A 27,957-nucleotide genomic window follows, 5' to 3' on the forward strand; every position below is an offset into this window, starting at 1 on the left:
AAGTAATAAATTTTTGTGTAAAAAATTTTAATTAATAGATTCTTAAGAGGAACTAGTATAATTAAATAGCCTCTACCCGCAGCCCAGTCCACACGAAAAAAATATAACACTATATTATTGCGATATACCCCGATATGATTCGATTTCCGAGACAGGCCAGAAAATAATCTTGAAACAGTTGCAAAAAGATCCCGACATTATAGCGCGCACAATCGAGAAATAGTCCGGAGATAAACCCACAATGATCCAAAGACAGTAATATATTGTAACGAGTTTTAGTATGTTCCGCTTATTTGAAACCTTCTGCTAACGTTCGAAAATTTTACCAAAAAATACGGCGACAGACGGAAAGGTTTTAAAACCGGGGCAAACTCCTGTAGGAACGAAAACGGCGATCTTGTAACTGATGTCCAGAGAGTGCTTGGATTATGGAGGGAACACTTCTCTGCTCTCCTAAATGTAGGAAAATATATCCCCCTGTCCGATTATGGCGAAGTTAGAACAGCAATAACCAGATTGAAAAACAACGAGGCGGTGGGCGCTGATGGATTGCCTGCGGAGCTATTCATGTACGGCGGCGAGGAGTTGGTAAGGCGCATGCAGCAGGTTTTTCGTAAAATATGGTAAAATATGTTACATGCCCGACGATTGGAATCTAAGTGTTCTTTGCCAAGCCCACAAGAAGAGGGATTGTGCAAAATGCACCAACTATCGTGGAATCAGCCTTCTTAATATCGCATATAAGGTCCTTTCAAGCGTATTGTGCGAAAGATTGAAGCCCACCGTGAACCCCCTGATTGGACCTTTTCATTGCGGCTTCAGACCTGATAAATCTACCATCGACCAAATTTTCACAATGCGCCAAATCTTGGAAAAAAACCCGTGAAAAGAGAATCGACACACATCACCTCTTCGTCGACTTTAAAGCCGCCTTCGACAGCACGAAAAGGAGCTGCCTATATGCCGCTATGTCTGAATTTCGTTTCCCCACAAAACTTATACGGCTGTGCAAAATGACGTTGAGCCACACCATCAGCTCAGCCAGAATTGGGAAGGACCTCTCCGAGCCGTTCGAAACTAAACAAGGTTTCAGATATGGTGACCCCCTATCGTGCACTTTCTTTAATTTGATGCTGGAGAAAATTATACTAGCTGCAGAACTTAACCGCAATGGAACAATATTCTATAAAAGCATGCAATTGCTGGCATATGCTGATGACATTGATATCATCGGCCTAAAAACCCGCGCTGTTAGTTCTGCTTACTCCAAACTGGAAGCGGTAAAGATGTGTTTGGTGGTGAATGAGGACAAAACGAAGTACTTGCTGTCATCGAGCAAAGAGTGAGCGCATACGCCCCTGGGCAACCACGCTACTGTTGGTAGCCATAATTTCGAAATAGTAAAAGACTTCGTTTATTTGGGAACCAGCATCAACACTAGCAACAACATCAGCACTGAAATCCAGCGAAGAGTAAATCTTGCCAATAAATGCTACTTTGGACCAGGTAGGTAATTGAAAAGTAAAGTTCTCTCTCGGCGAACGAAAATCATACTCTACAAGTCACTTATCGTACCCGTCCTGCTATATGGGGCAGAAGCATCGACCATGACAACAGCAGATGAAGCGGCTTTGGGAGTGTTCGAGAGAAAAGTTCTTCGAAAGATTTATGGACCTCTACGCGTTGGCGATGGCGAGTACCGAAGAAGATTTAATGATGAGCTGTACGAGCTATACGCAGACATCAACATAGTCCAGCAAATTAAAACGCAGCGGCTGCGCTGGCTAGGCCATGTTATGCGAATGAAAGATGATCCTCCGGCCAAGAAAGTGTTTCTATCGGAACCCGCCTATGGAAGCAGAGGTAGAGGGCGGCCCCCACTCAGTTGGAAGGACCAGGTGGAAAACGATTTAAACTCCCTTGGTGTGACCAATTAGCGCCGGTTGGCGGAGCGAAGGAGCGACTGGCGCGCCTTGTTGGAGTGCCATAACCGTTTAGACGGTTAAGCGCCAATTAAGTAAGTAAGTCAGCTAACGTTCGAATCGCTGAACTGTCGAATAAATAACTGCAATATTCTGTATTGCAAAATGGTCTTTGTTAGACTACTTTGGGCGTAGTACAATTATACTTCACTTCGCAACTAATAGCGTGTTTAAATCAAACTGATTAGTCATCCCTCCGCTTGCGCTGGTTTTATACTCTCTGTTGCCTCGTCCGCATATTTCTCGTAAGGTCTAGACATTTCACCTTCTAGAACTGTTGTATCTCCTGCTTGGTAATTTAGTTATGTGCGTGTGTATGTGTGAGCAAAATCTTCGGCTGATAACTACATGTGTGTGTGTGGGTGATATCTCTTCACTTTGAACTGCTGGTTATGTGTGTACGTGTACATAGGTTTAGCTGCTTTCTATGTATGTGTGTAAATGATGATTGATGTGTTCATGTACACAAATGCTTAAATGTTTTTGTTGTTTATGATTATTTACTAACATAGTGCGTAGCATAGTGATGCTAATATTCGCCACAATATGCTGGGTTTCTAAAAAAGGTTGGGTCCAATACTCCCCTGAAATACTTTTTTACGCAATGATCCCTAAGTAGTCTTGACATAGCTCCGAAAACAATCTCGAAATGAAAGAAATTTTCTCTCGAACACCCTCAAAGCCGCTTCATCTGATGTTGCCAGATGTTGCCAGAGTACGTGTTTCGGCACCATATAGCAGGAAGGTTACTCGTACGATAAGTGATTTTCGTTTGCAGAGAAAGGAATTAAAAATTAAAGTAGCATTTATTAGCAAAAGTGATGCTCCGATGTATTTCAGAGAGCTGATGTTGTTGGTTCTATTAATGCTGGTTCCCAAATAAACAAAGTATTTTACTATTTCGAAAATATGGCTGCCAAAAGAAGCGTGGTAGATGAGAGACTCTTTGCTCGATGACAGTAGGTACTTTGTTTTGTCCTCATTCCTCATCAAACCCATCTTTTCCGCTTCTTTTCCCATTTTGGAGTAAGCAGAACTAATGGCGCGGGTGTTCAGGCCGATGATATCAAAGTCAACATGCATACTTTAAATAAATATCAGCTAACAGTAATTAAAAAGTTACTGTTCCAAGGGGTGTTGGACCCCACTCCCCCTTAAAAAAAATATCTATCCTGGGTCAAATTTCATCCAAAGATGTTCAGCCGTTCTGTCGTGGTTGAGTCACAAAATAATACGAAAGCAACTGTTCCAAGGGCGTGCAGAACCCTCTTTCTTCAAAAACAAATAGCCACAAGATCCTTCCAGACTTGGACCGCTCTGACGTGATTGAGTCACACTCCAAAAATTCATGGAAGTTTTCCTTAAATTATCAAAAAAAATTTGTTGCTGGAATTTAATTAAAATTGTCACTGCTATTTTCGAAATCACTGTTGTATGTATGTATTGGCGGCCACCGTGCGTGCTCCGCCTACCACACCGAATGCCCTAGGTCCACACCCCGAGCAAAGCAACATCCAAATTTTAGAAATACGTTTTTTCAATTAGAAGAAAATTTTTCTAAGCGGGGTCGCCCCTCGGCAGTGTTTGGCAAGCACTCCGAGTGTATTTCTGCCATGAAAGCTCTCAGTGAAAACTCATCTGTCTCGCAGATGCCGTTTGGAGTCGGCATAAAACAAGTAGGTCCCTTCCCGCCAATTTGTAGAAAAGATTATAAGGGAGCACGACGCAAATTGGAAGAGAAGTTTTTCTTCCTAAAATCTCTTCTTATCGCGCCTTACATTTATTTATTTATGTTGTATGTACGTATTTATCTTACGGTTAACTATTTGGATATAACACAGAAAGATATTTAGGAAGTTCAGCAAATCTTTTCTTAAGAGTAAGATACTTTAAACGGATATTAAAAAGCAACAACATTTCATTTATATGCAGTTGAAAAAATAAATGCAAATAAACTGAGCCTGCATATCAAATAAGTTAAAACTGAACAAAGAAAAAGTCCTTATAAATATCAAGAAAAGTTGTATAACTTTGTGCATTTAAATATGCATATGTAAATGTATGCGTGCATAAACACACGCATATTCACATTCTAATGGCATATGCTTACACATAGATTTATCTAATGCAATATTGTTGTATTTTATTCTACCTGTATCCACAAATTATTCTCTGTTCAGTTTGTTGTTTATTTTGCTTTTAATATCAGTCCAAGTTTGTTTGAAACTTCCACTTATGCGGGCACACATTGAAAAATGCGTATGTAGAGTGTTTAAAATGCATATATGTATATGTGGTTATTGAATTTCAATCAATATGCATAAGAAAGTATTAGCTATACAAGCGTTTTAATTATTTAAACTTTTGAAACAAATACCTTCCATATTATTAGATAGCCCAACCAGCAAGTTGGGTTCGCAAAGTACGCAATCGGGACTCACTGTTCAATGTTCTGACTTTATTAGGAGAGTCCTAACGCAGTGCATTTTTCATCAATTTTAATCCCAGAATATTGCAACGAATTTTGGGGAATTCCTGATAATTATATACCTTCTGCTAATGTTCGATTCGCTGAACTGTCGAATAAATAACTCCAATATTCAGTATTGCAAAATGGGCTTTATTTAGACTACTTTGGGAGTAGTACTTCGCAATTATACTTCACTAATCGCGTTTTTAAATCCAACTGATTGAATATCGCTCGCACCGCGCTGCGTTTATACTCTCAGTTAGCCCCGTTCACCTATTTCTCCTAATGTCTAAACGTTTCACAAACATGCCTTCTAGAACAGTTTATCATGCTTGGTAATTTAGCTATATACATGTACATATACATATCTGTAGTATATGTTTTTCTTCTAGCCATATGCATGTGTATGTGTGAGTAACAACTTCTTCTCTTATCTGCCGGTACATATATGCATACATGTTAAATTTCAATTAGAATTAGCAATTGATGCAATTGGTTTATATTCTCTTGTTCATTAAACAATTAGAAATAGTTCAACTAATTCCCATTAGATAATTGAAATTTTTTTTCTAATGGTAAATCTAATTGCAATTAGTTGCCATTAGCAAACAAAATTGGGTTACCTTTACAATTAGAAATCTAATTGACTTCTGCTAATGCAAATAGTTATTCAATTAGCTCGAATTAGAATCAATAATTTATATTTATTTACATCATTATTCGTCCACTTCAATAATTCTTTGAAAACAATTTATTTTTATCAAAATAATTTATTCTAATTCGAGCTAATTGAATATCTAATTGCATTAGCAGAAGTCAATTAGATTTCTAATTGTAAAGGTAACCCAATTTTTTTTTGCTAAGGGCAACTAATGGGAATTAGTTGAAATATTTCTAATTGTTTAATGAATTAGAGAATTTCGCAAATGAAGGTTAATTAGCAATCATTATCATTATCTAATCATCACTTAACATCTATGCATATATGTATGTATGTGAAAAAATATCTCTGCTTCAAGCTGCTGGTTATGTGTATGGAATATTCTTCGTTGCCTTGTACATAAGTTTGGCTGATTGCTTTAATGTGTTCAAGTACATATGTAAGTGTGGCTGCTTGCTGTTTTTGTTGTTGTGATTATTTACTAGCAGCATAGTGATGCTAACATTCGGCACAATATATTACTCATAGGCTCTTAATGCTTTATACATTTTTTTGTTATTGATATCAGAGAACAATTACAAAATTTCCACACCGCGATGGTTACTAGGATTTTTTTGAATTTCACTTCTTCAACAGCTAGCTTTTTGGGAGCTAAGTTTTGTACTTGAAATCTCCTACATTCATACTGGTGTTAAGGTAGATGCATCCATACACTCAGCCATATGAATGCTACCTGCGCGCTTTGTAATTTGTCTCTAAGTATTGCCTTTTGGTTGCTATGTTATGCACAATTTTGGTACATTGATGTTCTTAATTCCAAATTGTGAGGAATATTTTTTGGCTCATTCAACAGAACTTGATCTCTGACATTTCTCTAATGTCAAAATACACAATACTATATGTTTTTAAACTTAATAGTGGGGAGTATTTGTAGGCTCGTTCAGAACTTGATCAGTGATTTTGAATCTTGCAGTCAAATAGCCCCATTAAATTTGTCTTTTAGGAAAATACTCATCACACTACACTAATTTGCCATCTCTCTTAAAAAAAAAAACCGAAAACCTGTGCAGATCTTCACCAGTTTTGTACAGGGGTAGAAATCATGTGCTGTGTGGTTGATTAATGAAAAAAAAAAAAATTATTCAAAAGTATGAGCATTTTTGGACTTTATTCTTTCACAGAACCCACAGCCACACCAAGCCTATGTAGTAATCTTCACATTTGTTGAAAAACGAGATTATTTTTTTTTTTTTTTTTGGATTTGGGATTAATGGCAGTGGTTCTATGACCACAGCGCCAGCTACAAAATAGAAATGCTATTTCTAAATTATCGTTTCATATTCCTACGTTATTCACATTAGCGCCGTTATTTAATCTTCTATATATATAAAAATCAAATTCTGTGTGTGTGTGTTCCTTATCGAAACGTATTTCCCACACTTCAATCATCACCAATTTCGGCTATAGGTTCCTTCGATCAAGATGGAGGTTTTTCATATTTTAGAACTAGGTAGGTAGGTTGAACTGGCCGGTCCATGAGGACCTCACATAGACTGATTGAGTCCGTAGTGTTACCAGAAGTTTGTTTTAACGACCAAACTGAAAAACCCTATCAAAAACCAAGACCTATGTTATAAAATAACTCCGTCCTCTTGGCAAATACTAGAAGCTTCCTAGGACTTAAGCCACTTGCTGCTTCTAGATCTGACAGCTGTATCACTCCTAATAGCTGGAGTATTAGCCTGGCAAGTGCAGGGCACGAGCACAGAACGTGCTTGATCGTTTCCTCCTCCAACCCGCACTTCCTACATCTGATATCACTGACCAAGCCTAGTTTAAAGGCATGTGACGCCAGAAGGCAGTGTCCCGTCAGAATACCCGTCATGAGTCTACAGTCCTCTCTTTTTAATGAGAGGACCAACTGTGTTAGTCTAAGGTTGTAAGACCTACACATAATCTTCGGCGATTTACAGCCCCGCGCTTGAACCCACGCCTTTCCCGCTTGGTCGATCATGTGCACCTCTCGACTTCGCTTAATCTCGCCCAATCTAATTGGGACATCTACGGAGCAAGCTTCAAGGGATGCGCCCTTTTTAGCTAGTTCGTCCGCTTTTTCATTCCCATCTATTCCCATATGCCCTGGGACCCAATATAGATGTATGCTTTTAGAACTAAGAATTTTAAATAAACAATTTTTTTTTTTCAATATCACGTGCGCCACTTGGTGGTGCGCAAATTTTCTATGTCAGCAAAAGTTACTCATACGCCATGTACGTACATACTTAAGTGCAGAGCTTTTGTTTGGTCATAACATTGAATTCACAAAAAGTTAAAGCGATTGCATTGAGTGATTTAAAAGTTCTTATTCAATTTAAGCATTCCACTGTAAAAATAGCTGTCTGTATGAGCAGCTAAAATATTTTGATTAAGTTATGAGATTTTGAGTATGGATTGTGTGTGAGAAAATAAAATTTGAAAAATAAAGCAAAGAATGATAAATTAGAAGAATGAGAGATCTAAGAAAAAAGGAGAGAGGTAGAGGGTGTAAAAAAATAAGAGGGAGAGATAAGGAAAATAGAAAGGGTAAGAATGAGAAAAATTGGGAGATACATTTTAAAGAAGATCAATAAAATCTTAGATACTGATTGCTTGACTTTGAGTAACGGGAAGAATGCGTTAAAACACACCTTCTTAGTATCTGCCCAACCCGAGCAACGCTGGGTACCCTGCTATTTATGTAATTTCAAATCAAAGTTTTTTGTTCAATTAAGTATTTTAATGGCAGTATGCCAGGCAGAAATTCATAAGCTTTATTCCATTTATATGTAGTAAAATATATTTGTCATATAATTTGGTTTTTTTACCACTTTAACTTTGGACCACAAGCTTAAGTATGTTTTTCCCTTCTCAATTTCACAAGTTCATGCAACGCCATCCCTCAAGCCTGTTTTTTGTATACAGCTTGACCAAGCCAAACCTAAAAATGGTTTTGGTCAAGCTGTGGGTAGCTAGCCCCTCCCTGGTGAACTCCAAAATCAAACTGAAAGACGAGAATACAGACCCTCACTGATACTATCCAGCTCAGATTTAGTGGATGGCAGTGGACAGGAAAAGGTAGTGGCACTTTTTATCAAACTTCGTCAATTAACTTCCTCCTTTTTAGTTGCGATATTTTAAGAAAAAATTGCTATGAATTCTGTTACTGAAACTAAGTAAACCAAAAGCGTTTTCGAACTTCTTATTGCTATACTGCTATTAGAAAATGCTCGCAACGTATTTTGAATTCGAAATCAAAACAAGACAGTCTATACAATTTTTGTGATTGTAGCAGCATAGTGTGACAAGAAAAAATTTAAATTTAGGTACATTCGATTATTGAATACAAAAACAGTAACGTTTAAACAGCAATATATCGGCACTCTGATGTTTGGGATTGTACCTAGCCCTTTGTGGCAATATAGGAGTATTACATGTTGTTGTTGTTGTTGTAGCGATTAGGTTACTCCCCGAAGGCTTTGGGGAGTGTTATCGATGTGATGGTCCTTTGTCGGATACAGATCCGATACGCTCCGGTAACACAGCACCATTAAGGTGCTGGCCCGACCATCTCGGGAACGATTTATATGGCTACATTAAACCTTCAGGCCATCCCTTCCTCCCCACCCCCAAGTTCCATGAGGAGCTTGGGGTCGCCAGAGCCTCGTCTGTTAGTGAAACGGGATTCGCCGCTCGAAGGTGAGGTTGACAATTGGGTTGGAGAAGCTATATATTGCGCTACACAACCCCTTGAATCCCAGGAGTATTACACATATGTTTAGAGTTCTCAAATTTTTGTTTTTTTTTTTTGTTTTTTAGTGTGCGGCAAAACTGCCTCCCAATCAATTTGACTAATGTACTAAAAAATAACATTTTTTTCCAAGTGTTTTAGATTTTCATCCATGTAAAAAAATTCACACTTTGTATTGATGAAAATCTGAAACACATTTCGGAAAAAATTTGTCAAAAATCGATAAGAATTCTGAGAGATTTATACATAACTTGTACTACTTTGTTAGACTAACTAAAAATGATTTCGAATTTTCGCTTATTTTCGAAAAAGGTTTCGTGATTAGTTTGCATAGTTTCAATTACAATTTTAATAGAAATTTTTTTTTAGACAATCGACTCTTTTTTTTTTAATTAAATAGACGAAATTAGAAAAAACTTGCCAATGCTATTTTTCTGTTCGCTGTTGTGCCCGAAAGTCCTCTACCAATCTTCACTTCTGAAAAACACGTCTTGAGATCCTCACTGATACTGTTTATCTGAGGAATATACACCAGTGGTTCGAACTTTTTATTTAAAGTTTTCCAAAGCAGTTTTGTAACCTAATATCCTTAGTCGAACAAAGTACAAGTAATAGATCTCTCAGGTTACGTATTGATTTTTTACACATTGTTTAATTTTCTTCTAAACCAAGGGCGCATATATAGCTTTGTTTTTTTTTTTATGTTGATGAACATTTAAACAACCTTCGGAAAAAATTGTTTTGAAAGACCTATAACTTGTACTTCGATCGACTAAAATTGATTGGGCTACAAAACTGCATGCTCAAAAAAATTCAGAATCTTTTTTGTAAACATGAGTACGTGCAAATCGTACGAGCACATAAAATATCTATCGATAGCTAACTAACAACATGATAAATAGTAAAATTCTACAGTTTAATGAAAATAAATTGAAAACATATGTATGTACAAATCATTTGCACACTGTCGGTATAAATAAAAATAAAACGTACACATACAAGTAAAAATAAAAAGGATATGCACCTGACAAATGTATATGGACAAAGGTAAATATATTGTCATCGGCATTTTTTCGTAGATATGTATGTATACATATGTATGTATTTATTTACGAGTTTATTATACAAGCACATGTTTATTTACTGCACCCCACTATATGCATACGTAATGATTTGCCTTTTATGTGCCATGCACACACACACACAAATGCCTGGAGAATTTTCTCAAGCATGCCTTTATCAATCAATATATTATTTTATTCTGGAATTGGTTAACTTTGTAATCTTCATCGCAAACTTACAATTTGTTCTTTTATTAAATAAAGAATGTCGGTTACAAATAAATTTATATAGTTTTAGTTCCAACGTGATTCATTGTTCCAAATTAATTCTTAAATAGTGTACAAATAATCCCGAAGTTATCTTGAAATGATCTTTTAGCCATTAATCGGCTGCCCTGAAATTGTTCCGAATGGGTTCCGATATAATCTCGAAATGATTTCAAAAATAGTTCCGATATGTACCCAAAAGAATTCTTCAGACTGTCCAAAATTGCCCCAAAACAATCTGGAAGCGATCCCGAAATTGTTCCAAATTGACTCCAATATAGTCTCGAAATGATTTTCAAGTCGAAATGGTCCAAACATATACGATAAAATTGTATAAAATATAATAATGTCATTTAAAAGCTGCGCTAAAATGAAAACCGCAAAGTCGTCACTGTCAGTGCTAAAAAACAAATATTCTTACTTACATACGTAGTACATCATTATCGAAAATTTAACTTTGTAACAATGAAACACACACTCACTAGTGGCGTTGGTTTACGCAACTAAGTACTATAAATATAAAAGTATGTTGTCAATTAAATTTTGTTTGTTAAAAAGTTTTGCCAAGTCGGTTTCTATAAAAGTTTTTCGTACTAAATGCCGTTTCTGTATTAAAATAAACCAATTAAAATTATTAGAATGTAATGCGTAGCTATAAAGGATAAATGTTTCTAAGTATTTACAGCTGGAATATAAAACTTATATCGTGTGGGGTAACAAAAAATAGTGACGCCTGCGACTCACTTCTCTTAATAAGAAAATATCTACTGATTACCTTGAATACGTAATGATAATCGCGGCGGAGAACATATTGTTTAGTTGGGTTTTTTCTGTTTCACGCGTCCCTTACTGGGTATCTATCGTGTTCTCTTTTCGGAGCACTTCACATTAGCCCAGTACCGGGCACTAAAGATTTGGGTGGATTGCTTGGTGGAATCACGTTCTTTCCAACCTCCTACACTTATCGCTAGCTCCAATGATTTCGGTGGGTGGCTTGAAATCACTTCGTTTCCAACTTCCCACACTTATCGCCAGCTCCAATAATTTAGGATTGCACTTGGAATCGAGTCCATTCGATCCTCCCAGACAACGCAGCCCTAATTATTGTGTAATAAATATACATATGCACACTATCTGCTCGAAATCACATCCATTCCGACAGCTTTCTGAATAAATATATAAATAAATACTTAAGTATCCAGTTCTTTCCTAAAAGCAGTACTTTGCAACCGTTAACCTTTTTCTAAATTAAAAAAATTTACTAGAATACCTTTCTTTGGTAATCTGGCGTTCTCTATAAGTTGTATTTGAAATATAAGAAAATATGTAAAGAAAAATTAATAGAATCTTGCAATTTGGAAAGGGCACGTTTTCAATCCTCCCATATATATTCACGTCACACTTGAAGATTTTTGGCAAGACAATACTTTTAAGCAACCTGGATGGTTGGAAAGGACACGCTTCCAATTTTTTTTTATAATTATTAATTTTTAGTCAGGTTTAACAAATAGCCTATAGTATAAGTTCCTACCGCTTAACTACATAATAAGCCGAGTTGACCCAATATTAAGTATGTTTCTATTAATAACACAGGCCGACAAAATTTGAAAAAAGTCCAGACCCGTAAATGAGCTAGTACCGTTTGAAAGATCTAGTACCTTTCGAAAGATTCTCAATGCAATAAATCTGAATATCGTTTCTGATTTTTCGTTTTGGTCCTTGTTTTCAAGATAATCTTCGATAAAGGTATGAAAATCACGTTTGTCGGCTGCCGTCAATACGAAATTTTGCAACGAAAACTATCACGGGTAGCACACTTTCAGACGGATTTTCTTATTTTGTGTATGCAGTTCTATAACAGTGTAGTGGGTATATGTAATTCCTTTTAACTTAAGTGGTTTATTTTATTAGTTTAATATATTTTGTTTCGAAAAGGCATGGTTTGCTAAACCCATCTATACGTTATTGTTTGAAAATAAGCTGCCTAAAAGTAGACTTCAAATTAGAGAAAAATTGTATATGGAGAAAAACAATATATCAAGTCTCCAGTGGAGCATTCCAAAAAATAAAACTACATTTTCGAGAAAAATGATGGCACTTTCACATTTTATATATTTTTTGCAACAAACGAAATAGTAAAAAAACGTGTTTCAAGCACATACAGGTGACAATATCTCGAAAACCAGAACGAATTGGTCTAAAATTTGACGAAATTTTTAGCGTGCCTAAAAGTAGACTTCAAATTAGAGAAAAATTGTATATGGAGAAAAACAATAGCTGTATTTCGTTGCTAACTAGTACAGTTAAAACACTAGCTAGCTTACCGAATTGCATGGAAAGCAACAATAAAAATTAATCGACTTGAGTTGGCTAAGCGCTTTCAGTTGAAACCGCTTGGTAATTGTCGACCTGATTGATAGTGTTGTATAGTGTTGCATATTCAAAAATAGGGCACTATTGTGAACGAGCGAATGAAATGAACATACGAATGTGCAGATAAACAAAAATAACAAAATAACGACGTGGCGGCATACATACAAACAAACACACGCATTTTATGTATTTTATTTTTGTAATTCTCTGGTTGAGCGTCAAAAACATACTGCGCTAGAAGTAGAAATGTCATAGCAGCGAAAAAAAGTAACAATTAGCTGATAAACCTCCACCACCTGTATGGTTTTGGCATATTGAAACTGTTTAGCTAGTTGAAGCGTTTTCTTCAAGCTCGCTTGAAAAAAATACACCTAATATATCAAGTCTCCAATGGAGCATTCAAAAAAATAAAACTACATTTTCGAGAAAAATGATGGCACTTTCACATTTTATATATTTTTTGCAACAAAAGAAATAGTAAAAAAAACGTGTTTTAAGCACATACAGGTGACAATATCTCGAAAACCAGAACGAATTGGTCTAAAGTTGACGAAATTTTTAGGTAACAGACAGCGAATTTATTTTTCTGAAGAGGGAGAGTCGCTGATTCATTCACCAAACCAGCCGCTTATAATTACCTTCTCCTCCTCGGACTGGCACTTAGGCCAGCAGTATAGCGTTGCGGGCTCCTAGGTGCTTTAGCCTTTTCACGCACATCAGGAAGGGTTACGCAAGACGAAGTATAGCCTTCTTTTTGTAAAGATAGACCCACTCTCCTAAGGTTGAAAGGCCATCTGTGAGGTGCTTCTTTCAAGAAACAGGTTACTGTATAGCTATTGCTAGAAGGGTTTAGCCTTTTCACGCACATCGGAAAGGTTTACGCAAAACGAAAGGTCGTTTTTTTTTTGTAAAGAGAGACGCACTCTCCGAAGGTTGAAAGGCGAGCTGTGAGGTGGTTCTTTCAAGAGACAGGCAACTGTATAGCTATTGCTAGATGGCATACCTACTGGGTAGCTCGCGACGATTGAAAAAGCAAATCATATTTTGTGAAAGAAAATTATAATTTAACTGCCGAATAACTTGTCTGTTCGAAGTTATAATTAGGTCGATAATATACGTTATTACTACCATTTACCTAAAAAAGGTAGACATTTTCCTGTTTGCACCTAATCAGCTCGTAATACGAACAACATACTAGTTAAGTGGCATTTCGATTAGTGTGTATAAGTCCGATTTTACGTGATTGCTTCGCTACCTTCAACTTCACGTGAATTTGCCGAAGCACCCCAAAAAAAAGCACTAAGAAAAGAGCAACAAATTTTTTCTCTTCGCAACTAATAAGCGACTAATTTACGGCAAAATACCGACCTATTCATTATTTCATACGCCGAATATGCTTTGGCAACTTTACGTTTCTGAGTTAAGTCTTTCTATCCACTCATCCATCAAAACGGCTTGACTGCTTTTTATTTTATTAAGACTTTAAAATCCTCTATAAAAAAGCGGCGCTTGAAAGATATTTCAGCAAGAATCCTTTGCCACTCTACTTTTGCATCAAATATTCTCTCATTCAAGGCTATTATTCAACAAATATTTTTAAACTGCAAAACGCCTAGAAATGTGCAAATATGTTCCCACACATTTGTTATACACTTCAATAGATAAACGTTTATGAATATATAGGCAGCACCCAATCTGTATGTCAGGCTTCATTTTGTATTCCCTCCAGTCATTTTACAGTTTAATTTACGCATTCATTGCACATACTCGCCATTGTTGGACCATGTCCAATCATGCATGTTTGTAATCTCATCGATTAATAGCCCTTCTATGTATGTACCTGTTATTCAGAGCCCATTTAAGCCACAGTTAGCAAATTTGTTAATAATTTATTATGCATGTATGTGATTTGTGACCCCATGATTTCAAACACACACATACATACATATTAACATGCGTAGTTTATTGAGCTGACATCAACATATCATGCCTTATCGTTGCATGAATGGGTGTCGATTGTGTATGCTATTAGTAGTAAATTTTAAATAAATATTGCAAAATCAAACGCTACTATCACATGTTAACTAGACTAATTGCGTATATATCCATAAAATTTGGTAAAATAATACGATTAGTAATAGAGCTGGCGGATGAAAATTTCGGTTAGCTCATTGTAAAGCAAGAAGCTTTCAACATGGAAAACATTGATGAATGAATGAAGGAAAAGGATGGTTTCTACTACCGTTCGCGATTTGGTAGACACTGAAAACAACAGTTGCTTCAATCGAATGGAAAGTGGTATCCGTATATCCCATACAATCCACCCTCGAAAAATGTACCTTCGCCTCATGAACGTAAAGTTAGCGAAGCACTTTCGGTGTATCAAAAATTATGCGCTAATTAGTTGCGAAGAGAATAAAATTTTCCGCGCTTTTTTGACTGCTCATTTCGGAGTGCTTCGCTGAGTTCACATGAAGTTAAATATATTCATTTCACGGATCGCTGAATTGGTTCACAGACTGTCTATGCAAGATGAGTTGCCAAGCAGGTAACGTGGAGATGCCTTACTACCATCCAAAAGTCATTGCAACGTCAGCCAGCCTTCTATTTTTACTACTGAACAGCTCCAGCATTCAGTACTAGTATCTGTAAAGACTAATCACTTGTTATTGTTTTGTTGTTGTTGTGACCGCAAAAAACCCCTCGAAGCTTAAGAGGAGTGTTGTTGATGAGGACTGTCCTTTGTCAGATATAAACCAGGTGCGCTGCAAAGCTAGCACCCTCTGATGCCAGCTCCACTGCCTCGGAAGGTATTTTTTAACCCCCAGAACCTTCGGGTATGTGGATTTCAGTTGCATTTTACGATCAACTTGCTTTAAGACTCTATACCCCTTATCACACTGGGAACTAACTTCGCAGTGCAGCACGTCATATATTAGATGCGCCAGAGACAGGATTTTCTCTCATCTAACTTTTATAGTTTTGGTAGAAATTCTTCCATATTTATAAAAACGCCGCCTATCTTATCCACCTGCCAGCAAAGTGCTACTCTTTGCTCAAAGTTTCAAGCTATTAATTTCTTATTCGAGCTTTTTTAAGGCAAAAACCAAATTTTTATATAATAAACAAAATCTTTTGCTTTTTGCTTTGCAGGAAATGCCAATCAGCTTAAATAAATTTAGCCTACTACAACGCAGCATTCATCCTTTGCGTACACACACGCTTGTAATCACACAATCAATCCACTTGATTACTGCTATTGTTGACCATCGCAGGCAGCCTTTCCCCAATAGCTTCATCAAAAATCCATTGCGTGCTATAAATAAGGAGGCAAGCAATGCAAATACAACAAATATCCTTTCTCAATAGTATATACATACATATATATATGGCCGCATATGTGTACGTATGCTTTATTGGCAAAACGTGCACTTCCTGGCCGGCTGGCAATGTGTCAACGTCATCATAATTAACTGGTCTTTATGCCTTATTTTACATTGAGGAAATTTTACTTGTCTTTTTGGGGGTTTTAAGTTTGCTTGATGTATAGTATGTTGCTGTTGGTGTTGTTGTCTTTTTATTAGCCATTTTTAATACCAACATCTGGGAATTTTCAGCATCTGCTCCATTAAAGGACATACGGATTGGTAGCGAAGCATAGGGATTTGTTTGGCTGCTGTCGGTATTGTGCGGTCTTTAGGCCAAGATGTAGGTATACTTTTAGGCGTTTAAGCAGGCTCGATGGCAAATGCATGAGCTTCAACTTTAATAAAGGCAGATTGTATCCTTTTTGCTTGAATATTTTTTAAATGTTTTGGCATTCAAAAATATTCATGCGTGCATATTTGAAGCTCAGATTTCAATTTTGTATGCATTGGTGCATGATTTTTTTTAGCTCCTTTAATAGCTTTTCAATGAAATTTTATTTTAGTAATTTTGTTTGCCTATTTATTTTAGCAATTGTGCAATAAATTTCAATAATTTTATGCTTGTATAGGTGTTAGAATTGGTGCTGTTTTTTTTTAGTCCTTAATGATTCGTGTTTAGTAGCTCAATTAGATTTTAATATTTATCAATTTTCGAATCAATTAATTACTGAAATTTGATTAGTTTGCATTTGATAAATGCGTTAATATAATCTATGGCAATTAATTAAATATTTGCTGTTTAATTTGGACATTTTTAGAACTTATTTTATTAATTGAATTTTCAGTTTCGTACCTAAGTATGAATTCATGCCTTAAACCATTAAACAACTTTAAACAGTAAAGGAATTTAAATTCGGGTGAAACCAAATATTCTACACCGACTTGGTATTGGATCTCACCTATTATAAGATGATTTTCAGTACCCTGATGCAGGGAGGCTACAAGCTAATTTGTTGAGTTTTGATGTAAAAATTGCATTCTTATATGAATTCCACACAGAGAGTTAATGAAAAACTTAGTAAAGTTTTGTGCATTAAGCGCTCAATCTACCATAAAATATAAAAAATTCTTAATTGTTTCTTTAACTACTTACTCAACCGGCGCTTAACCATTTAACTGGTTACGGCCGTCCAACAAGGCGCGTCTGTCGCTTTTTAATTGAGATCACACGAAGATCAATTAAAATCGCTTTTCAGCTGGTACTTGCAGCGGAGAATTCCCATAGGAGTTGTAATTGACTTTTCATAGCTGATACAAGCGGGGATATAAGCTGATTTGTTGATTTTTGATATAATTCAATGAATTTCACACAGAGAGTTAATGAAATAATTAGTCACTTATGCAATAAGCGCTTATTGAACTCAATCTACCATAAAATACAAAAAAATTCTTAATTGTTTCTTTAACTACTTACTCAACCGGCGGTTAACCGTTTAAACGGTTACGGCCGTTCCACAAGTCGCGCCTGTCGCTTCCTAATTGTTCACACCAAGAGAATTCAAATCGCTTTTCACCTCGTACCTGCAGTGGAGAATGGGCCGCTCACTGCACTGCTTCCTGAAACGCAGCCCCTGGGGTGCGTTCATCTTGGATCCTCCATGCGTCGAAGCTTCTTCTCCGTAAAATCTTCATATTAAAGCAACGGCTGTCGCTATAAACAGCTATGCTAGCGCTGCAGCTTCAATATAAACGCTCTGTATTACGCCTCGATTGAGTCGCTGGTTGACCTACAAATCTACTCAGCATCTATTGGGAAAAGCTTAGCCTTATCTTTGTTCAATGTTTGTCCTTTCTTTTTATGTTTTTTGCTTAATTACAGTATTTACTGATAATTCTCTAAAATCGTTTAAAATCCCTATTTTATTTTTTAATGTTTCTGCAATCTTTAGCAATCAGCAGCAAATATGTATAAACATTTATTTTCCTGTCAATTTCGCACAATTTGTAAAGATAACAAACTTTTAAGCTTTTAGTAGTGATTGATGATTTGCTCGAAATGAAAATTTGAACGCTGACTATAAAAAGTAAAATAAATCAAAAGGCAAGAACCTAAAACCATTAAGCTTTTTTAGATCTTAAATGTGTTGCCTGCTTTCAGGCGCCAAGTAACATAAACCCCTTCGTTTCACGCTGACCTTTGTATTTCCTCGTATTCTGTTTCACATGCGACTACATTCCTTTTGTTTTAGTTTTGTTACGCTCAGCGCTTAAGCGTAATTAAATTGTGCGTATGTGTTAAATGGTTTGGAAATTCGGCAATAGTGAATAATTTCGTTTGTCGTTAATGTCATTGATGGTGTTGCTGATGACATTTAAGATGCGTCCGCTCTCTCAGCGCTAAACGTCATTTGGTTTTTATAGCTAGTTTCGAAGTCCTCTTTTTACTTCTAACTGCTTTTGTTTGGCTTTTAATGTTATCTTCTATTCAATCCTCTGAGCTCCACCCTTTGCACTCGTGCTTCCATGCCTTGGTATTTGTATGTTTGCATGGCTTTGTTAACATTTGGCCATTTTTTTTACCTGTTCTGATCTTATTATTCCGCCTTTTTCATTATTTCATTGCCTGCTTAAGCTACTGAACTTTTGATGTTCTTTCGTTTTTCAACAAATTTATGTATTCAGTAACTAATTTTTACAGCCAATAAAATAACATGGTATAAGATTTCGCCACGCAACAAGAATTAAAAGGAATATAGGGAAGAGGAAATAAATGCAGAAGGGATAAGAGAGATGAGGTAGTCAAGTAGGTAGATGAAAATGAAATGAGGAAAAAAGTGAAGAGTAATCTGAGAGAAGATGAAGGAGGCCAAGTAGAAAATGTGAGAGGAAAGTGTATTGGCTATCACGATATCCGACGAAAGCTTTTCTTGGATGTGCGAATCGATTCGTGACAATATAGTTGCGAATTTGAATTGAGAAAGGGAATGGAAAATTAGAGAGAACAAAATGGGAGAGAGAGAAAGTAAGACAGTGGACTGCGAAGAACGAAAGGGAGGAAAAGGAAGAGTAGATGAAGGAGTAGAACTGAAAGGAAAGGAATAAAGCATAGGAAAGATAAGGATCTACAAAAGGAGAGAAAACGGCGCGCTCCACAGGAAAGATGAAGAAACGCTGCTAAAATATAACAAAGCAAGTGGGCGGCCGCCTGAACTAAAAAACATGGACACAGGGAAAGGCTGTAGGCCTGCCAAAATACTACTCTTATGACCCTTGAACACTACCACCTGCAAGAGCATAATAAAATGCTGAAAATAGTTTTATCTAAATTATCGCAAAACCTGGACATCCCAGCAAACAGCTGCTTGTTCTAACCTCGCGTCCAAGAAAGATAAGGAAACATCTACGTAAGTACTAGGATGAGATCCGGTACCTACCCACTCAAGAATTTGATCCAGTTAAGCATAAGGGGCCCTAAGCGTAATCCACACTGAGTTTGTAAGCACCTTCGCTGGGTCGCGCACGGTTAACCCCGTTATTAATATACACTATCCAACCCTTGCAGAGGAAGAAAGCAAGACTACCAAGGGAGACGAGTCACTCTACCTTAATGTTATATTGAAAGAGGGACGTAGTCATGATCATCTTTAAATATCCTCACTAACCTATGAGATTCAGTCGTGCATTTTCTATTTTGCATCCTCGCTATTCCGTCTTTCCTTGCCAAATTTGGTTTGTTGATAAATCGATTTCGACGTTGTGCCACCTTCAGTGTGATTTTTTCTAGTTTTTGTTTTTGTTTGGCAGCTCAACGCCCAAAACCTTTCTTCAATGTTTCAAAAAATTATCTTGAAGAGTTCATTGCTGTTTTTTCTATCGGGAAATTGAATTCATTTTTCGAAGCACCTTGTTTTTGACCTTATCTTAAAAACTTGGCAGATAGTGTGTTCGAGAATACTTCTTCCAGAGTCGTGAAATCAAGTGAAAATTCGATTTTTTTTCCTACACTTGTGTTTGTGACTGACCTCACTCCCAAACCACAACACTATGGACTCACTCAGTCTATGTGAGGTCCTCACTGACCACCCATCTATATATATCTATCTATATTTTATATATAAAACTTATTGCGATTTTAAAAGTTGTAGCTGTGTTAGTTTCATACAATTTTGTAGGATTATAAAAACGAAGATATTGAAATCGATCGGTTAGGTGGAGTCAGTATTAAATGTTTTTATAGATATTCCATACATGAGGAATTGAAGTTAGAGAGGTAGAGGGCGTGGAAGTGGAAGAGAGAATAGTAATGGAACTAAGAGTGGAGAGGGAGCGGTAGTGGGGCTAGAAGTGGAAGTTGAAATGATAATCGGGGTATGAAGGAGAATGGAAGTGTTAGTGGAGTAGGAGTGGGAGTGGGATTGGAAGTAGGAGTGAGAGTGGAAATGGGTTTGGAAGTGAAAGTGAGTTTTGGTCTGGAAGTGGGGGACAGATAAATGGAATAAGGAATAAACAAGATAAGAAAAAATAAGTAAGGACGGGACTGTCTTCGGCTGTGCCGAAGACTTCATACCTTTCATGAATGAGGCAGAACAATAATCTTATCCCATTCGTAATATCCAAATAATGGGCTGTATAAGTATAAGATAAGAAATATATAGTGAACAGATGTACATACCTAACGATTTTAAGATAAATATAAAAAATGGCAAAAAACCCCCTTATCTGAACGATCGGTTGTATGGGATATATATTATATATAGCTCCGATCGAAATGATTTTTACAGGAAATCTTCTGTGATATATTAGAATAAATATCACCAAGTTTAACGTTTTTATATTGGAAATTAAGGGAGAAATGGCTAAAAATCGTTCTGCCTGAACGATCGGCTGTATGGGATATATATTATATATAGCTCCGATCGAAATGATTTTTTCATGAAATCTTCTGTGATATATTAGAATAAATATCACCAAGTTTAACGTTTTTATATTGGAAATTAAGGGAGAAATTGCCAAAAATCTTTCTATCTGATCGATCGGTTGTATGAGATATATACATATAGCTCCGACCAAAGTGATTTTTTCAGAAAACCTTCTATGATATATTAAAATATATATCACCGAGTTTCACGTTTATACTTTGATTGATTTGAATGATTTTTTCATGAAATCTTCTGTGATATATTAGAATAAATATCACCAAGTTTAACGTTTGTATATTGGAAACTAAGGGAGAAATGGCCAAAAATCTTTCTATCTGAACGATCGGTTGTATGGGATATAACTATATATAGCTCCGATCAAAGTGATTTTTTTTCAGGATATCTTCTATGATATATTAGAATATATATCACCGAGTTTCACGTTTATACTTTCTAAATTGCGGTAGGAATGACCAAAATCGTCTTATCTGAACGATCGGTTGTATGGGAGATATATGTTATAGTGGTCCGATCCTACCGGATCCGACAAATGTCTAATATAATGCAAAAATACATCCTTGTCCAAATTTCATTGAGATATCTCAAAATTTGAGGGACTAGTTTGCGGACGGACGGACAGACGGGCATGGCTATATCAACTCAGTTCGTCGCCCTGATCAATTCGGTATACTTAATGATGAGTCTATCTTCTATATTTCTCAACTTTACAAACATTGGACCAAAGTTAATATACCATTTCATGTTCTTGAAAGGTATAAAAATTGTTAGATAAAGTAGAAGAAAACGGGAAGGAGAACGAAGAGAGGAAGCGAGGTTCACTTTTTAAATGAAGCCAAATCAATTTTCGGGTCAGACAAAGTCTGCCGGGTGCTCTAGTAGTTATTTATAATAGAACTACCAACTTTAATTTTATGCCTGGAATAATAATATTCAAATATTTGCAACTCGAAGTATTTTTTTTTAATTCATAATTCTTAAACAGACTTAAAATTTTAAAGTATTTAGTACTCGTTTATTATAAATTTATTACGTTTCGCTTACAAATCTCAGATATTTCCATTTAAATTATTTTTCATTTAAATAGCTCTTTGGACTTAATTAAAATTTGCGTAATTTATTACCTTGCTTTTTGATTTTGAGAAAACAGACAGACATCTTAGACAAGGAAACTCACCTACAAACGGAAAGCTAAGACAATTTTGATTTTGTACGTAATCGTGTTGCAATATTGCAAGTTTGATGTAGAAGCAATTGCAACCGCGGCTCAGTATATTAACAAAGCGTAACAAATCAAATGCAGCATTGAAGTTACATACATACAAATCTCTTGGAGCTATGAACTGGAAGCCAACGAACCAGTTAACAAGAATGTAATATAGTGAGTTACTTATGTGTGCGTGTGGCTAGCAAAACCTGGTTAGTCTAAAGTGTCCGAAGTGAGCGATTGAGATAGATCCCAATCAACATTTATTTCAAGCTGAGCTTAAAACACCAACAGTAACTTATCTCATTCGCAAATCTCAAGAGATTTTTTAATAAAAAAACTCAATTCAGCGAGTAAAAATAATCAATTTTACACTTAGTGGAATGTTCATTTAAATAATTTTTAATAGTTTATTTTTTGATTAATCAAAACGCTGAAACCTCCAATATTTTTTTAAATTATTTAAAAATTAAACTATATCGCGGGTTCGAATCGAGCTCAAGGCCTAACAATAATTTTTTATCATTATTATTGTTATGATAAATTTTTTCTTAATTGAAAAATTTTTTAAATTAGAATAGAAGAAATTAATGAAGACAAACAAAAAACCGCTGTAATGGCTGAATGGTTATAGCAGCGGCGCCTAAACGTTGCCGATGAAGGAATTTAGCAGTTCCCGAAATGGATCTATACAACGAGCTTTGGCAGTTGTCTAAATTTTTTCTTTCTTCTATTCTAATTTAAAAAATTTTTCAATTAAGAAAAAATGTATCATAACAATAATAATGATAAAAAATTATTATTAGGCCTTGAGCTCGATTCGAACCCGCGATCTTAAAATCAGTAGGCCGATATAACAACACAAATTATTAAACTATATCTATTAATTGCAGAATTAATGATTAGATAAAACAGATTTTCGAGCAATCAATATATCACCCTAGCATTCGGCGTTAACATCATTTTCTAATCTAAAAAGATACCTTTTCGATATGAACAGCGGTTTTCTTATTGGATAAATTGGGTAAACTGAATAATCGATTGCTCAGTTGATTGATTAATTTATTTATAAAATCGAAAATTTCATTAGTTTTTACAAGTGATTAACCAAAAAGTGGATAACGCGATTTTTATTTTATTAATTATAAAACAAATTTTTGAGCACTGTCTCACCCTAGCATTCGGAGACTAACATCACATCAAAGTGAATAATGTCTGGTTTTTACAAATGATTATCTAATCAAAAAGTTGATAACTCGAATATTTTTTTTTTATTAATAAACAATCAAGCTCAATCGATTAATGTAAGGATTAAAGATTAGATAAAATAATTTATGACCAATTAATTTATCGCCCTAACATTCGGCGACTAACATCATTCTTATTCGATTGATTGGGTAGCTTTAATAATTGATTGCCCCATTGATAGATTATTTCATTAAACAAAGCGAACATCACATAAAGTATTACAAATAATTAATCAAAAAGTTGACAACTCGAGTATTTTTTTTTTAATTAATTAAAATTCAAACTAAATCGATTAATAGAAGGATTAAACATTAGAATAAACAAATTTTTGAGCAATAAATGCCCTACCTTAGCATTCGGTGACTAACATAATTCTCTAATCTAAAAATATGCGAAATTACCTCATTCTCATATCTCAAAGATAAGTTTCAAAAAGCTGTTCAAAGTAGGACAGTTTTCTGGTTAATCAAACTTTGAAAAGGGAACATTTTATAAATTCCGAGAATAGAATATAAATAGATAATATATGTAAGTACGTTCGAGAAAAGCTTTACTCAAACTATTGGGAACTTTTTCTGTTGTTTATGCGGTTATGGGTGTATAAGATTTGCAGTACCTGGTAGGAAACTCAACCAAATGTAGGTTAGTTATTTTTCCCCTATTTTGTGATAACTCTTGCTCTAATATTTCATGCATCTCTTCATTTGTTGCTAATTTCATGACTTGGTTTTAGCAGTAAGGCTGAGACTTCGGATGATTTTTTCAGGTGCTGATCTGACTTTACGCATCAGGGTGGTAATCCTTACTAACTTGACAGTTGGAAGACCATGCGACTGATGCCTTGTGGCATCGTTTGTTTTATAATATGGCTATTGGCGACATCTTTTCTTTTGCTCTCGTGCATTTATCATTAACCTCGATAGAAGAGCCTTTGAAACGTTTTCATTAGCATGCACTAGATGTATGTACATAGCTCGAAAGATTAACTTACCTTGCAATCCTTTTACTTCATATCAATTTTGCGGTGTTAAAGGTTTTTTTGTGTACCTAAAGTTACGATAGATATATACAACCATCGATTTCCGCTCTCGGACTTTTGAGCTGCATTGTTTTCAACGTGAATCCCCCATTCAATTTATTTTATGAATCCCCATTGGTACTCAGATATACGCCCAAATCTTCGATTGCACGCCCGCAAGGTCCAGAAAGCTGAGTGAACTCTTTTTATTAGAGTCTTGTTCCAAAGTTGGGCGCCTCCAGATTGTTAGTATTTTTCATCAGCTAAGCAAGCATTAAAGAAGTTCGCGAATATTATCTAATCATGAGGCATAGCGAATTTAAGTACAGTGAAATTCCTCTGGACAATTTTTATATCGAAGCAGATTGAATAAACAGACCAATTTCAAGCACAGATATATTTGTTTGTTAACTGCTCTATATAAACTGATGTTTCTCAGTTATAACTGAAAACATTTATTTTTTAATAGAAGGCATATAAGTTTAATTCAATTGAATATCTAATATTGGCGACCACCGTGGTGTGATGGTAGCGTGCTCCGCCTACCACACCGTATGCCCTGGGTTCAAACCCCGGGCAAAGCAACATCAAAATTTTAGAAATAAGATTTTTCAATTAGAAGAAAATTTTTCTAAGCGGAGTCGCCCCTCGGCAGTGTTTGGCAAGCGCTCCGGGTGTATTTCTGCCATGAAAAGCTCTCAGTGAAAACTCATCTGCCTTGCAGATGCCGTTCGGATTCGGCATAAAACATGTAGGTCCCGTCCGGCCAATTTGCAGGGAAAATCAAGTGGAGCACGACGCAAATTGGAAAAGAAGCTCGGACTTAGATCTCTTCGGAGGTTATTGCGCCTTACATTTATTTATTTTAATTGAATATCTTTTCACATTTCGTAAATTACTCATATTGAGCAATATATTTGGTTCTGTAATCAGGCCAAGAAGGACTCGGGGCTCTCCCTCCCTGTTGCTTTCGCAGGAAATTGCCACCTGCTTTTTTGGAATTCACAGAGCAGATGGAATGCTGCTATAAGATTTGAAAATCCAGGAAAATATAACCATTAAAGCCGTCGTGTGAACTCAATACCTTTAGCTCTCGTAGACCCATACGCATATAAATGTTTTCTACGATTCGTATTCTTCGTGTGTGCTCGTAAATAATAAAATCTGGTTTTTGTTTAAAGAAAAAAGTGTTCCTTCTACGCGTTTTGATGCTGCATTACACCTTCTTCAGGGAGCCTAGTATAGCGCACCGACACGCGTACAATAAAATTTTAAACAAAAGATACTCAATTAGCATACACCAAATTTGTAATTTTTTCTGAAACTTGAAAGCTGACTGCAGCTTTCCGATAGGGTATTTTTACATACCCAGACACACACAATCAAATTGCGCCTCTTGAGACTACAAAGTAATAAAATCATGAAATGACTGAACTGAAGTAGATGGTATAACAGATGGACCAGTCCATTGGTCTATCGATGTATGGATCGTTCAACATATAGCTTATTAATAGTCAATTAAATAAAGACTAAAAACTTGAAAATAAAATAATTAAAAAAAATGTTTAAGTTAAACGGTTTTATTGAAAACAATACTTACATTAAATAATAATAATACGACAAGCTAGAAAATAATTAGGTAGGTCCTAGGTACTAGTCATCACACTCCTTATCAATCTAGGGCGTTGATCAGACAATTAAATTACCTTCGAGTTAGCTCAACTGAGCCTGCACCACCAATTTAAATGGACATACCACCGAACGTTTTACTGAGATGAGGACGCTTGAATAATTATTAACTCACAGCCCTTTGACGAGCTGTCATCCTCGGCTACTAAGATGTCTGAATAACTTTTTTAAAACGTTTTCCTATGTTTATGAGGATCGTACTAAAAAGATTTAATAATCGTAGAAATTAAAATCAAAGGAGATCTGTATAATGTTTATTCAACGCAATCACAAACATTTTTTTGTAGTAAATATTTTTATTAAAAGAAGTATTAAACAATTTTACATTACTAATCATATTTAAAATTTCAATCATCCTCCCAACAGATTAAATTCTTGAAAACCAAAGAAGGTACCGCCATGGTACAAATGGGCGATTCGGTCGCCGTCGAACGCTGTGTCCAACATTTGAACAACATTCCCGTCGGCAATGGTGGCAAAATCCAAATTGCATTCTCCAAACAGAATTTCCTATCCGAAGTTATAAATCCATTTTTATTACCCGATCATACACCCAGTTTTAAAGAGTACACCGGCTCAAAGAATAATCGCTTCTTGTCGCCAGCACAGGCAAGCAAAAATCGTATACAACCACCGAGCAAGGTAAGGAACTGTGAAAATTATGAAAAGAAATATAAAAAAATTAAGGGTATTCACTAAATTTGCAATTTTATATACTCTTAAATAAGTCTGTGAAAATGTCTATGTTAAGTTGCACACTCTGTGTAACGGTTTCTTAATTTTGATATCCTAGAAAATAAGTATTTAGCTCAGCTAGCCAAAGTGATTATCTCCTATTTAACCTATTTGACAACTACTTAGCTTTAGTGCATACCCTTAATGAAAAATTACACATTGTAAGAATAACTCTCTGATTTTTTTTCCACTTTTTGATACCCATTTTCTTTTCTTCTGCTTCCTCACAGATTCTGCACTTCTTCAACACACCACCCGGCTTGACCGAAGACCAGCTCATAGGCATTTTCAATATCAAAGAAGTGCCCGCCACATCAGTGCGATTATTCCCTCTCAAAACGGAGCGTTCCTCATCGGGCCTTATTGAGTTCCCCAATATTTCACAGGCCGTTTTGGCCATCATGAAGTGTAATCATCTGCCAATCGAGGGTAAAGGTAAGTTTAGTCGTTGATATGAAAAGAATATGTATATTGAAACTTTAAAACTAAGTTCATGAAAGCAGCCAAAAATTTTTGAGGTTTTAAAATATTTCAACAATTTCTGTAAATTTAATAATTTGATAACAAGACGGACAAGAAAGAACACAAAAAGTCCTCAGTGATATTCACAAAAAGGCGTCGAACCTCTATGCCAGGAAGGCGAACCCCGTTCTTAAATTTAAATTCCCTGAACTCGCAGAAGAGGAAAGCAATCTCCCTCGGTAAACGTAAACGCGCGTCACTCTAGCTTAACTTCAATATGGATACTGTAACGGGTTAAACTCTTACCTATGCAGAATCAACCCATATACATAATGTATATCCTGCTTGCAACGTGTCTTCAAATGACACCAACCATCTTTTCAATTGCAATGTGGAACCAACGCCTCTAACAACCCTCTCCCTCTGGTCCACCACTGTTGAAACAGCATGTTTCCTTGCATTTGCGTTAGAGGATATTAGTGACAATCTGTGAGTGGTCACACCTTTTGGATGGGGCGAAACACGGCACTGCTGCAACAACAACACGGGCGATGAAGACTAAAACTATTTCAATTACACCTTGTAATCTCTTCAAAGCCGTTTTTCCCGGGAGTGGGATTCAAATCCGCACTCCTGCGATGGTTGAACTGTTACACGCACATTCAGTCAAAGGCATGCCTTTGTTGTTGTGC

At 35.9% G+C, this 27,957-nt stretch overlaps 1 protein-coding gene across 11 annotated transcripts in view; it reads left to right on the forward strand.

Moving 5' to 3' along the window:
• Positions 1 to 27,957, forward strand: part of sm (smooth) — a 625,429-nt gene that overhangs the window by 581,606 nt on the left and 15,866 nt on the right. For all 11 annotated transcript variants that reach the window (XM_067772005.1, XM_067772006.1, XM_067772004.1 and 8 more), the window contains 2 exons: positions 26,435 to 26,710; positions 27,034 to 27,238. In XM_067772005.1, coding sequence (XP_067628106.1) covers positions 26,435 to 26,710; positions 27,034 to 27,238 — 481 coding nt within the window. The remainder of the gene's footprint in view (positions 1 to 26,434; positions 26,711 to 27,033; positions 27,239 to 27,957) is intronic.

This window comes from Eurosta solidaginis, chromosome 3, assembly GCF_040869045.1.
Source record: "Eurosta solidaginis isolate ZX-2024a chromosome 3, ASM4086904v1, whole genome shotgun sequence".
NCBI classification, from domain to species: Eukaryota; Metazoa; Arthropoda; class Insecta; order Diptera; family Tephritidae; genus Eurosta; species Eurosta solidaginis.